Source organism: Bos grunniens, chromosome 13 (assembly GCF_055505025.1).
Source record: "Bos grunniens cultivar Pamir isolate PY7600 chromosome 13, Bosgru_T2T1.0, whole genome shotgun sequence".
NCBI lineage: Eukaryota > Metazoa > Chordata > Mammalia > Artiodactyla > Bovidae > Bos > Bos grunniens.
Window position 1 is genome coordinate 67,819,184 of NC_141177.1, and position 15,782 is coordinate 67,834,965.

Consider the following 15,782-nt stretch of genomic DNA (forward strand, 5'->3'; position numbering starts at 1 on the left):
CTATCAATTCAGGAGATGCAAGAGACACAAGTTCAATCCCTGGGTCGGGAAGATCCCCTGGACCAGGAAATGGCAAACCCACTCTGCTATTCTTGACTGGGAAATCCCATGGACAGGAAGCTGGTGGGCTACAGTCCGGGGGGTTGCAAAGAGTTGGACGAAACTTAGCAACTGAGCATACATGCAGCACTAAACCAGTTTAAACCCATGCTTCCTAAAGGAAGAGTTCGTTTGACCCTGAAACACTCACCCCACTTACAACAGCCTCTAGATGTTTGGGAGGGCGATGCTGAATGCCTCAGCCTCACCTCCACAATCCGGGGAAACTTGCATTTGAATTTGAGTCTGTGCTATGTGGATTGCTGATACATACTAGTGCAGGGTCTTATCTCCTCAATGTAACTACGCTGAAGCTTAAGTGCATTTATAATTCGGACGAATTTTGCAGAACCGCCTTCCATGGATGTTCCCAAAACTTTGTGCCATTGCCTCCTCATTCCTTTCCTTCCTGTCCACATCAACTTTAGGTGAACTGAAATTGTCAAAAATCCAGAAGAATGTGAAGCAGAACATACGAGACAACATCTCCTTGTTCAGTTTGGGGATAGGATTTGATGTGGACTATGACTTTTTGAAGAGACTCTCCAATGACAACCGTGGGATCGCACAAAGGATTTACGGAAACCAGGACACTTCTGTCCAACTCAAGGTGACTTTGTTTTCTGTGCCTTTTTTGGTCATTATTCACTCGAAATCATTCAGCTAGCAATATCTGATGCCTAAAAGAAGATGGCTGAATTCAAGTAAAAATTGTCATTATTTCAGCTATGTTAGTGCTCAGTTCCTTTCTCATGCACCCCACCCCCACTTGTATATCTGCAGTAACAGTGAGATGAGAGGCAGTGGTTGATGGGTACAAAGGTCCCTAGTCCCTGAACAGGTCTTGGGAAGCACCATCAAAGTTTCTTGAATCTCTCCAGTCCCACTGCTTGTCACGGGAACTGTTCTTCCTTGAAAGTACATTGGCATTGGGACTTCCCTGGTAGTCCAGGGCTTAAGACTCTGTGCTTTCAATGAAAGGGATGCAAGTTCAACCCCTAGTTGGGGAACTAACTTACATGCCAAGAAAAATTTTTTTTAAAAAAAGGAAAAGTATATTGGCATTTTGGAAATCAACTTTTTCTAATGCAACACAAAGCAAACTGTAGCCTGTTTGTTTCCTTAAATACAAAGGATATGTATGCATCACTTGTTTATTTTGACTAAATGGACCAAGAAAAGATTAAGGAGAAGAAGAATATATTTTACCCTACCCTCTGTTGGTACCAAGTACCATGTATCAATAGGAGGTACTGTATATAAACCTGGGAACAGGTAAGAGACAGGTTCTAATTTAGGGATATCCACCCAGAGGACTTATTATGAGTGTCCATGAGCTTTTCATGCTCGTCATAACAGAAAGAAAAAGTTCTGGGCTCTTGAACTCTTGTAATCTTCTTCACAAGCCCTGTTTGTCTATTTCGGTTCATGTAATAACTGTGAGAATTTTCCATAGCTTTCCACAGAGATCTTGGAAGAATACTAAGCACTTGAAGAACCTCAGAGAAAAATGCCTCAGATTTGTAATGCGGTGTGAAAATAATGATTTCTGTGTTGTTTCTTTTTTTTTTTTTAATGAATTGTAGAAATTCTACAACCAGGTCTCAACTCCCTTGCTCCGGAATGTTCAGTTTAACTATCCCCAACCGTCAGTCACAGACGTCACTCAGAACAGTTTCCATAACTATTTTGGAGGCTCAGAAATCGTGGTGGCTGGAAAAGTGGACCCTGAGAAATTGGGGCAGTTACAGAGCATTATCACTGCAACTTCGGTACTTTTACTTTAATTCTAAAAATATGAATTGTCTCCTGGGTACACCTTGTATATTAACAGGCTGATAGCAGAATTCCGAGAACCACTTAGGTAGAATAAAAGCAAAAAGTGAAAGGGAAGTTCCTGAGAACAGCTGTGCCATCTTCCCAACTATGGTGTAAATCCTTACCTTTTTCTTCTGAAACCCAAGCCCAGACCCCAGAGGTTGGCACTGACTTCCTCTTGTGTGTTCTTTTGGATTATTTTGCATCCCCCTGCAAGTTACCTGCTACCCTAACTCACTCACAGGAGGTCCTTTAGAAAATGTGAACTGCTTAACTACAATTCCACTCCCCTGGTGTCCTTCCATCGTCCAGGCCAATGCAGAGTTAGTCTTGGAAACCCTGGCCGAGATGGATGGCTTGGAGGATTTTCTATCCAAGGACAAGCATGCAGACCCTGATTTCACCAAGAAATTGTGGGCCTATCTGACCATCAACCAACTTCTAGCTGAACGGTAAGAAGACCATATGCCACAGGGATTTGCAAAAGGTTTGCTGAGGTTACTTGATGTCACAGACAAAAAGAGTTTGGAACCAAGAAAGGCAGCAAATTATTTCAGGGTTTGGAGTGTTCATTTCCACTGCTTTCAAGCACTTTGGGGGCTTCCCAGATGGCACTAGTGGTAAAGAACTCACGTGTAAATGCAGGAGACATAAGAGACGTGGGTTTGATCTCTGGGTTGGCAACCCACTCCAGTATTTTTGCCTGGAGAATCCCATAGATAGAGGAGCCTGGCAGGCTACAGTCCACAGGGTCACAAAGAGTCGGACACGACTAAAGTAACTTGGCATGCATGCATGCGAGCACTTTTAACTAAAGCTGGGTTCACTCTTTTTTTCTTGATGATAACAAGCATACAGTGAAGCGTGTGATGTGCATTCATTTTAAATGTACAGTTTAATGAATTTTAACTACGTCACCCATGTCATCAGTACTGGATCCAGCTCCAGAGCACTTCTTTCATCTCTGAAGTCTTCTTCATTCTTCTTCACACTCAACACCTACCTCTGGCCTTGAGTAGAAATCACTCTTCTGACATCTGTTACTGTTAGTTGTCTATGACAAAATTTCTTATAATGATACAAACTGTATTCTTTTGTTTCTGGCTTTTTGCACTCCATATGATGTCTGTGAGGTTCATCCATCTCATTGCAGTGGGGACCATGAATTCATTTGCATTCACTCCTGAAAATAGTTAATGTCCAAAGAGAAATTTAAGGTTATGCAATTCTGATATTGACTGAGGGCTTCCTATAGATACTGTTTCATCTCTGGCTTCTCAGCTAACTGGTGTTTAAATGCTCCAATACAAAAGCTATGTTTCTAGAGCAATGTATGGTTCTTTGACCACCATCAGGATTATGGGGTAGGGTTGGGGCTGGTCTTTGGAGAGGAACGTGACTGCTCCTCAGTCCCCTCCACCTATTTGATCAGATTCTTGGGAAGGGGGAGCAGACTGGTCTGAATGGAGTTGGGAAAATGAAATATAGTTGTATAACCATACTCAGAAAATCCTTGATATCAGTAAGATTATAAAACAGACACAAGATTGTAAGCTGTGGCTTTAGAGTGAGTGAGCAATGTCTCCTCCCCTTTACAAAGGCAACTGGGTAATTTAAAGGTATATAGCAAATTGGTGCTGAAGTTAAATATTGATTTTTTTAAAGAACAATCCCTTAAACGAATCAGTGGTTGTCAGCACATGGGGAGCAGGAAGGTTGCATGGGGGTTGGGAGGGTTAGGACACTGAAACTACTCTGCTTGACACTGTAATGATGGATACCTGTCGTTATACATTTGTCCAAGCCCACAGAAAGTACAGCACAAGCATGAACCCTAATGTCAGCAGTGGACTTTGGGCGATGACGACGTGTAGATGTAGATGTATCGATCTGACACATGTACCACTTCTAATGGGAGATGCTGAGAAGGGGGAGGCTGTTGGGTGGGGGACGGGCAGGGAGTAAATATAAAATCTCTACGTTCTGCTCAGTTTCACTGTGAGTATAAAACTGCTCTGAAAAATAGTCTGTTTGGACGTGTGGTTACCAAGGGGGGTTGGGGGGGTGGGGACGGAGGAGGAGTTTGGGAGGTGGGGGCTAGCAGATGCAACCTGTTCCATATAGAATGGATAAACAACAAGGTCCGACTGTATGGCGCAGAAAACTATATTCAGGATCCTACAATAAACCATCATGGAAAAGAATATTTTAAAAAAGAATGTATACATATATATGTATATTTGTATGTATCACTGAATCACTTTGCTGTACAGCAGAAACTAACTCAACATTATAAAGCAATCATACACCAGTTAAAAAGTACGTTTAAAAAAAGAATAAAAATAAATAATTTCCACAAAACTCAAAAAAGAAAAAAGAATGACTGTCATACGGACAAGTCTTGTTAATTAAAAAAAAATACATATATTTTTGTTGTAATTGCTAATTTAATGAGGAATACTCATAAAAATAAATTTGAGATCCATCAAAAAAAGAAAATAACAATGTAAATCACTGTACTTCACTAAAAAAAATAATAATCATAATCTGTTTAAAAAGTTCCAAGAGGGAGGCTCAAAAGGTAGGCGATATATATATATATATATATGATATATATATCATATATATATAATGATATATATATCATTATGACTGATTCTCATTGCTGTATGCAGTAACAAACGCAGCATAGTAAAGCAATTTTTCACCAATTAAAAAATAAAAGAAGAAATTTTAAAAAGTTCCTTAAGGGTACATAGCTAGGTAAAATAGCAGGCTTCATGAAGCCAGCTCGTTCTGTTTTCCCTTGTGGCGCCCCGAGTCCTGGTTGACCCCCAAAGTGACAGAGTTCGGTCTTGTGATGCTGTCCAATGTCTCTGTTTCCTGAACACAGGAGCCTGGCTCCTACAGCTGCCACGAAAAGGAAAATTACAAAGACGATCCTGCAGATGTCTCTGGATCACCACATAGTGACCCCCCTCACGGCGATGGTGATTGAGAACGAGGCCGGGGACGAACGCATGCTGGCAGACTCCCCTCCGCAGGACCATTCCTGCTGTTCAGGCGAGTCTCCCTACCTGGACAAGAAGTATTCCGGTCGGTTTTCCTATCCTGCAGCAAGGTCCTCCATCCCCTCCTCTCTCTTCCCAGTCCTGTGTCCCCAGCTGACCTTCCTGCCAATTGACTTCGGCGACAGTTTCTCGCTGCCGTCTTCAAACATGTTTGCTCACTTGTCTTCCAAAGGAATTCTGAAAATCTGTGTATTCCCCTCACACATTGTTTAAATCAACATTAAAAAATTCTCACCTTCTTTAAATAGTGACAACAAATTTCATTCATGATGACACATGGAGCTGAAAGAGAACTCAGGAATAAAAATAATTCTAGAAAAACCTAGCTGAGAATCGCTGGTGTTGGCCTGCATAAACCCGATTCTTAAAATTATAAGCAGCTTCTATGGAAAAGTAAACCCAGAAACTAATGGATACAATGTTCTCCACGCAGGCGCCCTGTATCACGGCAGCAAAGTGAGCCCAAATTCAGTCCCATCTTGGGTCAACCCTTCACCAGCGCCAGTGCTCCCAATGCCTGCTGTCGGCGCTCAGGTGCTTGAGTCAACCCCTCCTCCACATGTGATGAGAGGTAAGAGGATGAACCCTCTGGGATGGAAGAGATGCACCTCTTGTGTGGGGAGGGCTGACAGGTATCCGTGGAAAGGGCATTCTCTTTGGAGATTGTTCACGACACTCACGTGAATGTGCATTACTTAATAGTCTTCACTTCACTTCCTTTATTGTGAAAACAGGCATCATGATTCTATACATGACTGGGTTGTTGGTGAAATGTGAAACCATCTGTAAAGAGCTAGCATGTAGTAGCCACTCAATAAACAGGTGTTATTATCAAAGACGAGAAGCTATCCATCTTAGGATCAAAAATACTTGAATGTTATTTCCTGTAGAATTGCACTATTGTTACTGTTGAGTGGCTAAACCGTGTCCCACTGTTCGCAGCCCCATGGAGTATAACCCGCCAGGCCCCTCTGTCTATGGGATTTCCCAGGCAAGAATACTGGAGGGGGTTGCTATTTCCTTCTCCAGGGGATCTTCTTGACTGTGAGATGGAACCTGCATCTCCTGCCTCTCCTCCATCGGCAGGCACATTCTTTACCACTGAGCCACCTGTTCAGTTCAGTTCAGTTGCTCAGGCGTGTCTGACTCTTTGCCACCCCATGAATCGCAGCATGCCAGGCCTCCGTGTCCATCACCAACTCCCGGAGTTTACCCAAACTCATGTCCATTGAGTCGGTGATGCCATCCAACCATCTCATCCTCTGTCGTCCCCTTCTCCTCCTGCCTTCAATCTTTCCCAGCATCAGAGTCTTTTCAAATGAGTCAGCTCTTCGCATCAGGTGGCCAAAGTATTGGAGTTTCAGCTTCAACATCAGTCCTTCCAGTGAATATTCAGGACTGATCTCCTTTAGGGTTGACTGGTTTGATCTTGCAGTCCAAGGGACTTGCAAGAGTCTTCTCCAATACCAAGTTCAAAAGCATCAATTCTTCGGTGCTCAGCTTTCCTTATAGTCCAACTCTCACATCTATACATGACTACTGGAAGCCACCTGAGGAGCCTGTAAAACTGCATTATCATCACATTATTTGCAGGACTATTTGTTAATTTGCTTGCTCGATTTTAAGTGTATTTGAAAATCCTAGTTTTGCTCAGTGTTTAAAAATCTAGAGCTAGGGACCTTGCTTCTGTGTTTCAATGATGCCCTCTTGCACCCAGCTCCTACACAAAATCAATTAACCAAGTGTTTACTGATGACAGAGCATGGGCCTGATGGTGTGAGGAGTGCAGAACAGGGCAAGACTCTGTCTGTGCTCTGCTTGAGTTGACCCTGCACATCTTACTCCCACACATACTTGAAGGAGCACATCAGGATGGCTGGGAGAATCAGTTTGTAATCAGTGTGGCTTTAAGTCATAGCTGTGCCACTGACTAACTCTGTCACGTGACCTCAGGCAAGTCACTTGTCCTCTGCAGGACCACAGTGAGACTTGGCTAATATTTGCAGAGAGCTTTGTGACAGTATCTGGAAAACAGTGGTCTTTCACTGGACGGTACCCTGCTCTTTCGATTTTATTCTGGAGAACACAACCACTGCTGCTGCTAAGTCACTTCAGTCGTGTCCGACTCTGTGCGGCCCCATATTTGGCAGCCCACCAGGCTCCCCCATCCCTGGGATTCTCCAGGCAAGAATACTGGAGTGGGTTGCCATTGCCTTCTCCGAACACAACCACTGCAGCTCCTAATTCAGACCTTCCTTTTCAGTCCCTTCAGTTCTGAGGCTCAAAGCCCGACAGTGTGAAATTACTCCTCTCCACTAGGTCACCAGATACTGTGGCTTCTACCAGATGTCTCTTGAATTTCTCCCCCCACCCCTCCCCAAACCAATTCACCATGCTAGTTCCTGCATTTAACATTTCTTGCTTGAAAGACTGCTGTCTTAGCTAGTAAATGATCTTCCTGTGTGTACTTTCTGATACTTAATTCATACTGAGACCAGTAATTGTAATATTGGGTCGGCCAAAAAGTTCGTTTGGGTTTTCCTGTAATATCGTACAAAAAACCTGAATGAACGTTTTGGCCAACCCACTTAAATGGGGTCAAATCATATTACATTTATTCTCCAAAAGCTTTACAAGCTCCCCAACAGAATAAAGGTCTGTTCTGTAGCGTGGCGGTTCATGGTCTCTATGACCTACATTCTTGGTCTTATCAAAAACCCATTCTCCAGGTACCTTGAGTTCCTATCCAAACAAATCATCAACTTCTCTCCCGCCATACCTTTCTCCATTCTGTCCACTCAAGGATAAAATCTCTCTCTCTCTCGTGTCTTTTACCTACCGGTCTTCCCCTACCTTCAAGACTTAGTTCAAAAGCCAACTCTTTCAATTGTTTTCTCTTTTTGGCCTCACCATGGTATGCAGGATCTTAGTACCCCCGCCCCCTGCCACCAACCAGGGATCAAACCCACGCCCCCTGTGGGTGAAGTGCAGACTCTCAACCACTCACCCACCAGGGAAGTCTCTGCCCACCCTTTCATAAGGTCCTTCTCCACTTGCCTGAGTGGAATTGATCATCCTTTCATCTTCATTCCCAGAGCGTTGTGCTTGGGTCATTTTTCTATCATTTACTTTATTCCATGTCATATGCATGCTTGCTTCTGCCTTCATGAAAGAAAAAATGATATTCGTTAAAGGAAAGAGATTATTCATGACATCTGTGAAAGCACGGTAAGGAAGATTTTATTCAAGGGGATGTAGGTACCACTACATTGGGGTATTGCAGTGGGGTAAGGAGATTGGATTCAGTCTGAACACACCGTGGGAAAGTGGGCATTTATAGACAAAAACAGGCTGGGGTCAGTGGATGGAAGATTACTAAGAGGAAGCATCAGTGGGAAAGGGGAGGTCTGGTTAAACTGACCTACAGGGCCTCCCTGATAGCTCAGTTGGTAAAGAATCCGCCTGCAATGCAGAAGATGCTGGTTCAATTTCCTGGGTCAGGAAGATCCGTTGGAGAAGGGATAGGCTTCCCACTCCAGTATTCTTGGGCTCCCCTTGTGGCTCAGCTGGTAAAGAATCTGCCTGCAATGCGGGAGACCTGGGTTCGACCCCTGGGTTGGGAAGATCCCCTGGAGAAGGGAAAGGCTACCCACTCCAGTATTCTGGCCTAGAGAATTCCATGGACTGTATAGTCCACAGGGTTGCAAAGGGTCAGACACGACTGAGTGACTTTCACTTCACTTCAGCAGGATTCTTGCTGAAGGTAGGCCAAGTGATCAGACCCCACCTAGTGGGGGATGGAGGAGGGGAGGAACCTGATGAAGATAAAAAGGTGATCAGATTTGGAGGGTGGAGGATTCTAGCTAAACCTCCTTAGTAGGATTTTTGCTAAAACTGGACAATGCAGAGATGAACACAGAGGTCCAGAATTTGAGGTTGAACTTGAAGAGTTCAGGGAAACCTGAGTTTATTCAAAGAGAGAATCTTTGTCACGCCATTAAATTGTTCCTTTCTTGAAGGTAGGGACCACGACTTTTATAGCTACACCAAACATTGCCTAACTCAAAGCTTTGCACATAATTTGGTTTTTTCTCACTAAATATTTGTTGAGTGGTTAAGCAAACAAACAAAAAAGATCAGCCAAAATAATGGTGTCTGGTAACAAAGGAGTACTTTCTTGGGAATAGCTTGATCCTTGATTGCTCTTGGAATTGATCAATACTAGTTTGTATGCCGACAGGTAATGTCTTTTTTATTTTTATGCACTGTGTGCTGCTGCTGCTAAGTTGCTTCAGTCGTGTCCGACTCTGTGCGACCCCAGAGATGGCAGCCCACCAGGCTCCCCCGTCCCTGGGATTCTCCAGGCAAGAACACTGGAGTGGGTTGCCATTTCCTTCTCCAATGCATGAAAGTGAAAAGTGGAAGTGAAGTCGCTCAGTCCTGTCTGACTCTTAGCGACCCCATGGACTGCAGCCTACCAGGCTCCTCCGTCCATGGGATTTTCCAGGCAAGAGTACTGGAGTGGGGTGCCATTGCCTTCTCCGTATGCACTGTGTATAACTATTTAAAAATACAGGTACTTTATCTATATAAACATTCACTGTATACACACATATGTTGCTCTTCAGTTGCTAAGTCATGTCCAACTCTTTGTGGCCCCACGGACTATAGCCTGCCAGGCTCCTCTGTCCATCGCTATCTCCTGGAGTTTGCTTAAATTCATGTCTGTTGATTCGGTGATGCTATCTAACCATCTCATCCTCTGCCACCTCCTTCTCCTATGCATATATATGTAGTATATATATAGTATATGTGTGTGTGCGTTTCTTATGTCTTTTTTTAATATTTTATTTATTATTTATTTATTTGGTTGTACAGGGTCTCAGTTGCAGCATGTGGAATCTAGTTTCCTGACCAAGGATAGAACCCGGGTCCCCTGCATTGGGAGGGCAGAGTCTTAGTCACTGGATCACCAGGAAAGTCCCCCTTATGTCTTTCTTATTCATTTTTCTCTCTAGCCAAGCACATATGGTGTGGCTACAGAATGAGTATCCACTCTGTACATAACCTAAAACCTGATGGCAGCTCCATGAGGAGGGGACAGTGCTTGGACCCTGAGTCCCTGGTGCCTGGAAGAGTACCTGGCATATAATAGGAGCCCAATACACATTTGTTCTTGTGAGATGTTTGGCAATAAAATACTGTTCAAAACAATCTTTTCTATGATTTTGCTTAGTTTCATTTTCTTTGTATATTTTCCAGTTGAAAATGACCCACACTTCATCATCTACCTGCCAAAAAGCCAAAAGAATATTTGTTTCAATATTGACTCAGAACCTGGAAAAATCCTCAACCTTGTTTCTGATCCAGAATTAGGTAAGATTAAGATATACTATATTTGAATTCGACTACTAGGTCATAGTCATTCTGCCCTATTGTTTTTATCTGGATTTCTTTCTTTTCCACCTTAATAAAAATGTTTTATATATTATATATAGGACTTCCTAGGTGGTGCAGTGGTAAAGAACCCACCTGCCAATGCAAGAGACTTGGGTTTGATTCCTGGGTCAGGGAGATCCCCTAGAGGAGGAAATGGCAACCCACTCCAGTATTCTTGCCTAGAAAATTCCACGGACAGAGGATCCTGGAGTGCCATAGTCCATAGGGTTGCAGAGAGTTGGACATGACTGAGTACAGCACAGCATATTTTTCAAGCTCTGATAGTAAGAAATTAAATATATTCTTGTTTGAACTATTATAGATACAATACGCTGAGTATAAACTAGCAGAACTTGTGATATAATTCATTTAAACCATAAAAAAATTATAAAATGAAAATTACAAAGGAAAAAATGGTATGTAAATCCTGAAGCAAAATAAAACAATAATTTCCCATGTTGTCACGTTTTCTAAGTTTGAGTTATTTTGCCCACATTGGCCAAAAAAAAAAAAAGAAATAGCACATGGGACAGAAAAAAACTCGTGTCTTTTCCTGCAGGGATTTTGGTCAACGGACAGCTCGTTGGTGCCAAGAAGCCCAAGAATAAAAAACTCAGCACCTATTTTGGGAAACTGGGATTTTATTTCCAACGTGAAGATGTGAAGGTAGAAATCAGCACGGAGACCATCTCCCTGAGTGGGGGCTCCCGAACATCCGTCTTGTCCTGGTCTGACACGGCCCACGTGCTTAATCAGAGGCAAGTACTGTTACATCCGGATTCAGATGTGACCTCGACCCATGATCCCATCAACAAACCCAGACGTCCATGACACAGAGAACTCAAAATCATCATTTTAAATGTGAGGAAGTCGAGGTTCAGAAAAAATTGTGTTCCTTCCTTCCCCTGCTCCTGGCAGTAGAGTCTGTGTGCTTTGGTCACGGAGTGCTTTATAGCCTAGCACCTGGCACACAGTAAGGACTCCATAAGGACGTGTTGGACAAGTGAATGAAGCCATCAGCTGAAAGCCAGTCAGCCGTGTCAGAGCGTGCTCAGAAACACAGGGCTGTTGTCTTAGAGTAATATCTTCCCATGAGTATCTGTTCATTGTTGATACAGAAACGGTTTACACTGACAGAATTCCAGTGCTAGGAGATACATCAACATTCTGTGATGAAAACGTTTTAAGGCTCTTAGAAAACTGGGGTGGGGATGGGGGGTTGTACTGGGCAGAGTGAAGTCATGTTAGGAGTGGGAGGGGAATGATTTGATAAATGAGTCAGTTCTAGGGACTTCACACTCCCAATGCAGGGGGTGTTGAGTTCGATCCCTGGTCGGGGAACTAGAGGCTACATGCGGCAACTGAGAGATTCCACATACCACAACAGAGATCTCAGATCCTGCAAGCTGTAACTAAGACCCAGTGCAGCCAAATATTAGTGTTTAAAAAATAAATAAATAAATAAATAAATAAAGCAAATCAGTTCTAGAAACATTCATTCCTTTTTTAAAATCTGTGAGTGAAGTGAAAGTCGTTCAGTTGTGTCTGACTCTTTGCTACCGCATGGACTGTAGCCTACCAGGGTCCTCTGTCCATGGAATTCCCCAGGCAAGAATACTGGAGTGGGTGAACATTTCCTTTTCCAGGGGATCTTCCCGACCCAGGATGGAACCAGGGATTGTAGGATAATTGTTTTACAATGTTGTGTCCTTAATTCCTTTCTGCCTTCCCACTAGGGTGCTTGTCTCTGTGAAGAAAGAGAAAACTGTGACTGTCACCCTGGATAAAGAGATGTTCTTCTCTGTTTTACTTCATCGCGTTTGGAAGAAGCACCCGATCAATGTCGACTTTTTGGGGATCTACATCCCCCCCACAAACAAGTTTTCTCCTAATGTGCACGGGCTGATAGGTAAAGTGTCCCTGGACCGTCTGGCTGGTGTGGGACTGACCATCCTAGGTCTTAAGCAACTTTGCCTCAAGGTTAGAACGTTTGGGTAGAATGTGGAAAAGTGACAGGTGTGGAGTGGAGGCTTCAGGGGGACCCACAGTCACACCTGGGTCTTAATTTCTGAAGGTGCCTGAGTGACACAGAAAGAGTTCAGTGTCACTGACAGAGTGTAATGTTTGTCACTGTTCAGTTTCCATAGAAACACAAAGTGCATCTTGCCATGCAGGGCCATGGGGAGAAAGCCAGATTTGGGTCAGGAACCAGAAGCAGAAACAAGGTCTGGGCTAGGACCTTTACTCTGTGGCAGAGACAAGACAGAGCAGCTGGTGTGGGGTTGGTTGGCTTGGTAATTGCAGCAGGCGTTAAGCTATAGGATGTCTTTCCATGCGTGGTACCTTGCCCAGGAATGATTCCTCTGGGTCTCAGGCCAGAGAGAAGAGGTCTGGCTCGGTTCATTTGAAGATTCCAGCCGGGCTCCTGACTTCATTGTTATCTTTCACAGTTGGCTTTCCCAGGGAGGGGTAGATGTAGTGTTTAAGATATCAAACATCATAAGATAAACAAATAATTTTAAGATATCAAACATCATAAGATAAACACATAAAACACATGATTCCTCTAACAAAGCAGTGTAGGGCGACTCAGTCATGCTACAGCCAGGACAGTTTCCTGCTCCAGACAAGGTTTTCCCAGGGCTGGGCTTTCATCACCAACTGGGCAGATAAAGAGAACAGATTAAATTTTATGCTGAAGATTTTTTTCTCACTGAAGAGAAGTGAACTGGCTTAGGAAGTCTGTGATAATGAACAGGGTGTCCAGGTAAACCTTCCCTACTTTGTAAAGAACTATGGCAACTTAAGCGCATAGTAGCATCGCTACTTTGGCCACCTGATGCGAGCTGACTCATTGGAAAAGATCCTGATGCCGGGAAGGACTGAGGGCAAGAGGAGAGGAGAGCGTTAGAGGAGGAGATGGTTGGATGGCATCACCGGCTCCGTGGACACGAGCAAACTCCAGGAGATAGTGAGGGACAGGGAGGCCTGGCGTGCTGCAGTCCACAGGGTCGCAGAGTCGGACATGACTGAGTGACTGAACAACAAACAGCATCACGAACCAACTTTGTTTTTTCAGTTTGACCAGTGCTCTCAGGTGCTGACCTTCAGGACATTCACATTTACTTAGGGTCCAGTTGATCAGCCTCATTGTCTAATGACAGCAAGGTGAGCAGCATGGGTCTGCCCTCAGGAAGGACCCACCCCTTTCCATCTGAATCTTTTTCCTCTCAACACATCTTTCTATCCCAGAAAGTCTGAGACTGACCCAAATGCAGCTCGGATCACGTGACCAGCTTGCCCTTTTGTCGCCCCTTGAGTTGCATGTAAATAAACATCTAGACCTTGTCTCATAGGCCAGTTCATGAATGAGCCAAAGATTCATGTCTTCAACGAGCGACCGGGAAAGGACCCTGAGAAGCCAGAGGCAAGCATGGAGGTGAAGGGACAAAAGCTGGTTGTCACCAGGTAGGTCTCAGATGCGTAAGACAGGATCAGAAGGGGCTTCTGTGAGGATTGGACTCATAGGGCAAAATGGAAGAGGTAAACACACTAGTTGTGTTTATGTGAAATTCAAATTTAACTGGCATCCTGTTTTTATTTATCCCTTTTTTTGGCCATGCCCCACAGCACGTGGGGTCTTAGTTCCCTCACCAGGATGGAAACTGCACCCCCTGCATGAGGGCACGAGGGAAGTCCCTAACATCCTGGGTTCTTATTTGCTAAATCTGGCAGCTTCTTCCTTGCTTTGAGCTAATCTGGAGACTATACCAGCCCTAACTGACCTTGAGAACACAGCCGCCAGCCAGTTCTCACTGCTTCCTTGCCCTCTGTGTACCCCATGACCACAAAGAAGACTGGCCCTGAATCCTTGGGCCTCCCCTCTGCCAAGGTAGAAGGTGCAAAATGAGAAAAAAAGAAAGTGAATTTGCACTCCTTACGTTCCTGGGACTATATCGGTCAATCTCTATACAGGTTATTTGAATTTCTAAGGACACACTGCTTATTCTCTTTCTAAACCAAGTCCCAGACTCTGTTATTTTGTACAACTTGGGGAATGGGGATGGGAGGGTGTTAGCAGATACAGTGCTGTGTGCGCACTCAGGTGTGCCCGACTCTTTGTGACCCCACAGATGTAGCCAGCCAGGCTCCTCTGTCCACGGAATTTTCCAGGCAGGGATACTGGAGTGGTTGCCATTTCCCTGGGATCTTTCCGACCCAGGGATGGAACCTGAGTCTCCAGTATCTCCTGCATTGGCAGGTGGGTTCTTTACCACCAAGCCAACAGGGAAGCCCAGAGATGGTGCTAGAAGGGGGCAGAAAACAGAGAAGGAGAGCGTGTCTCTTTTCTGGATGTGCAGGCTGGCCCCGCCCTGGTCTGTTTCCTAACCACGCTCACGCTGTCTTGCAGGGGCCTGCAGAAGGACTACCGGACGGACAGAGTGTTTGGAACGGATGTTCCCTGTTGGTTTGTGCACAACAGCGGGAAAGGCTTCATTGACGGGCATTACAAGGATTACTTTGTGCCTCAGCTCTATAGCTTCCTCAGACGGCCTTAAAAGTTTATAGCTGGGGAAATTCTCGGTCAAAAAATAAAGTTTTTTTTTTTCCTGCCACCTTTGTAGTCATTCTTTGTAATCAAAACCTACCAGACATCAAGGTGGTTGATAAAACCTATTAACACAGCTGAAGAAAATAAATAACTTTGCCAAGAAGTTTTAGGATGTTGCTGTTTGCAGATGCGAAGTTGTGTTAATTGAGGCACAGAGGAAAGCTGCTTTGGTGAGTCAAGCCACCATCTGGACAGTCCTGGGTTCGGCATTTACTGGGAGGACGTCACTATGGTTGAGTGTCAGGGCCTCGGCTTTACAACTGAATGTATTTTTAGGTGGTCAGTTCCACAGGAAGTTCAATTATGAGGTTATCTGGTGAACTCTGAACAAGAAGTCACTCACCTTAATTGTCTTGTAGTTATATATACATAAATCTGTCATCCAACCTTGCTAAGATACCTATGATGGTCCATCATGCTTAATCAAAATTCCCTCCTTGGTACTGGCCTCAGAGACCCTTTTTAGTCCAGGAAGACATACAGTCAGGGTTCTGCTGAGAAAGAGAACTGGTGGGATGGCTGTATCATATATACATATATACACACACTATACACACACATACATATACAGTTGGCCCTTGAACAATGTGGGGCTTGGGGCTGCCAAAATCCCACAGTCAAAAACCTACAAACTTTTATCTCTGTCTCAAAAACAAAGGAATTGACATCCGATGACTCACCCAAGGGCAGGAGATGGAAACAGTCTGGAATGAACTAGGACTCAAACACTAGTTCTTTTGATT

At 44.1% G+C, this 15,782-nt stretch overlaps 1 protein-coding gene across 1 annotated transcript in view; it reads left to right on the forward strand.

Annotated features, from left to right (window-relative positions):
* The window catches only part of ITIH2 (inter-alpha-trypsin inhibitor heavy chain 2), a 32,257-nt gene extending 17,214 nt beyond the window's left edge, over nt 1–15,043 (forward strand). Inside the window, exons 12-21 of the mRNA XM_086334817.1 lie at nt 528–709; nt 1,686–1,871; nt 2,230–2,369; nt 4,811–4,980; nt 5,422–5,559; nt 10,251–10,364; nt 10,987–11,185; nt 12,164–12,336; nt 13,784–13,895; nt 14,839–15,043. Coding sequence (XP_086190943.1) covers nt 528–709; nt 1,686–1,871; nt 2,230–2,369; nt 4,811–4,980; nt 5,422–5,559; nt 10,251–10,364; nt 10,987–11,185; nt 12,164–12,336; nt 13,784–13,895; nt 14,839–14,986 — 1,562 coding nt within the window. The 3' untranslated portion in view covers nt 14,987–15,043. The remainder of the gene's footprint in view (nt 1–527; nt 710–1,685; nt 1,872–2,229; nt 2,370–4,810; nt 4,981–5,421; nt 5,560–10,250; nt 10,365–10,986; nt 11,186–12,163; nt 12,337–13,783; nt 13,896–14,838) is intronic.
* The last annotated feature ends 739 nt before the right edge of the window (nt 15,044–15,782 follow it).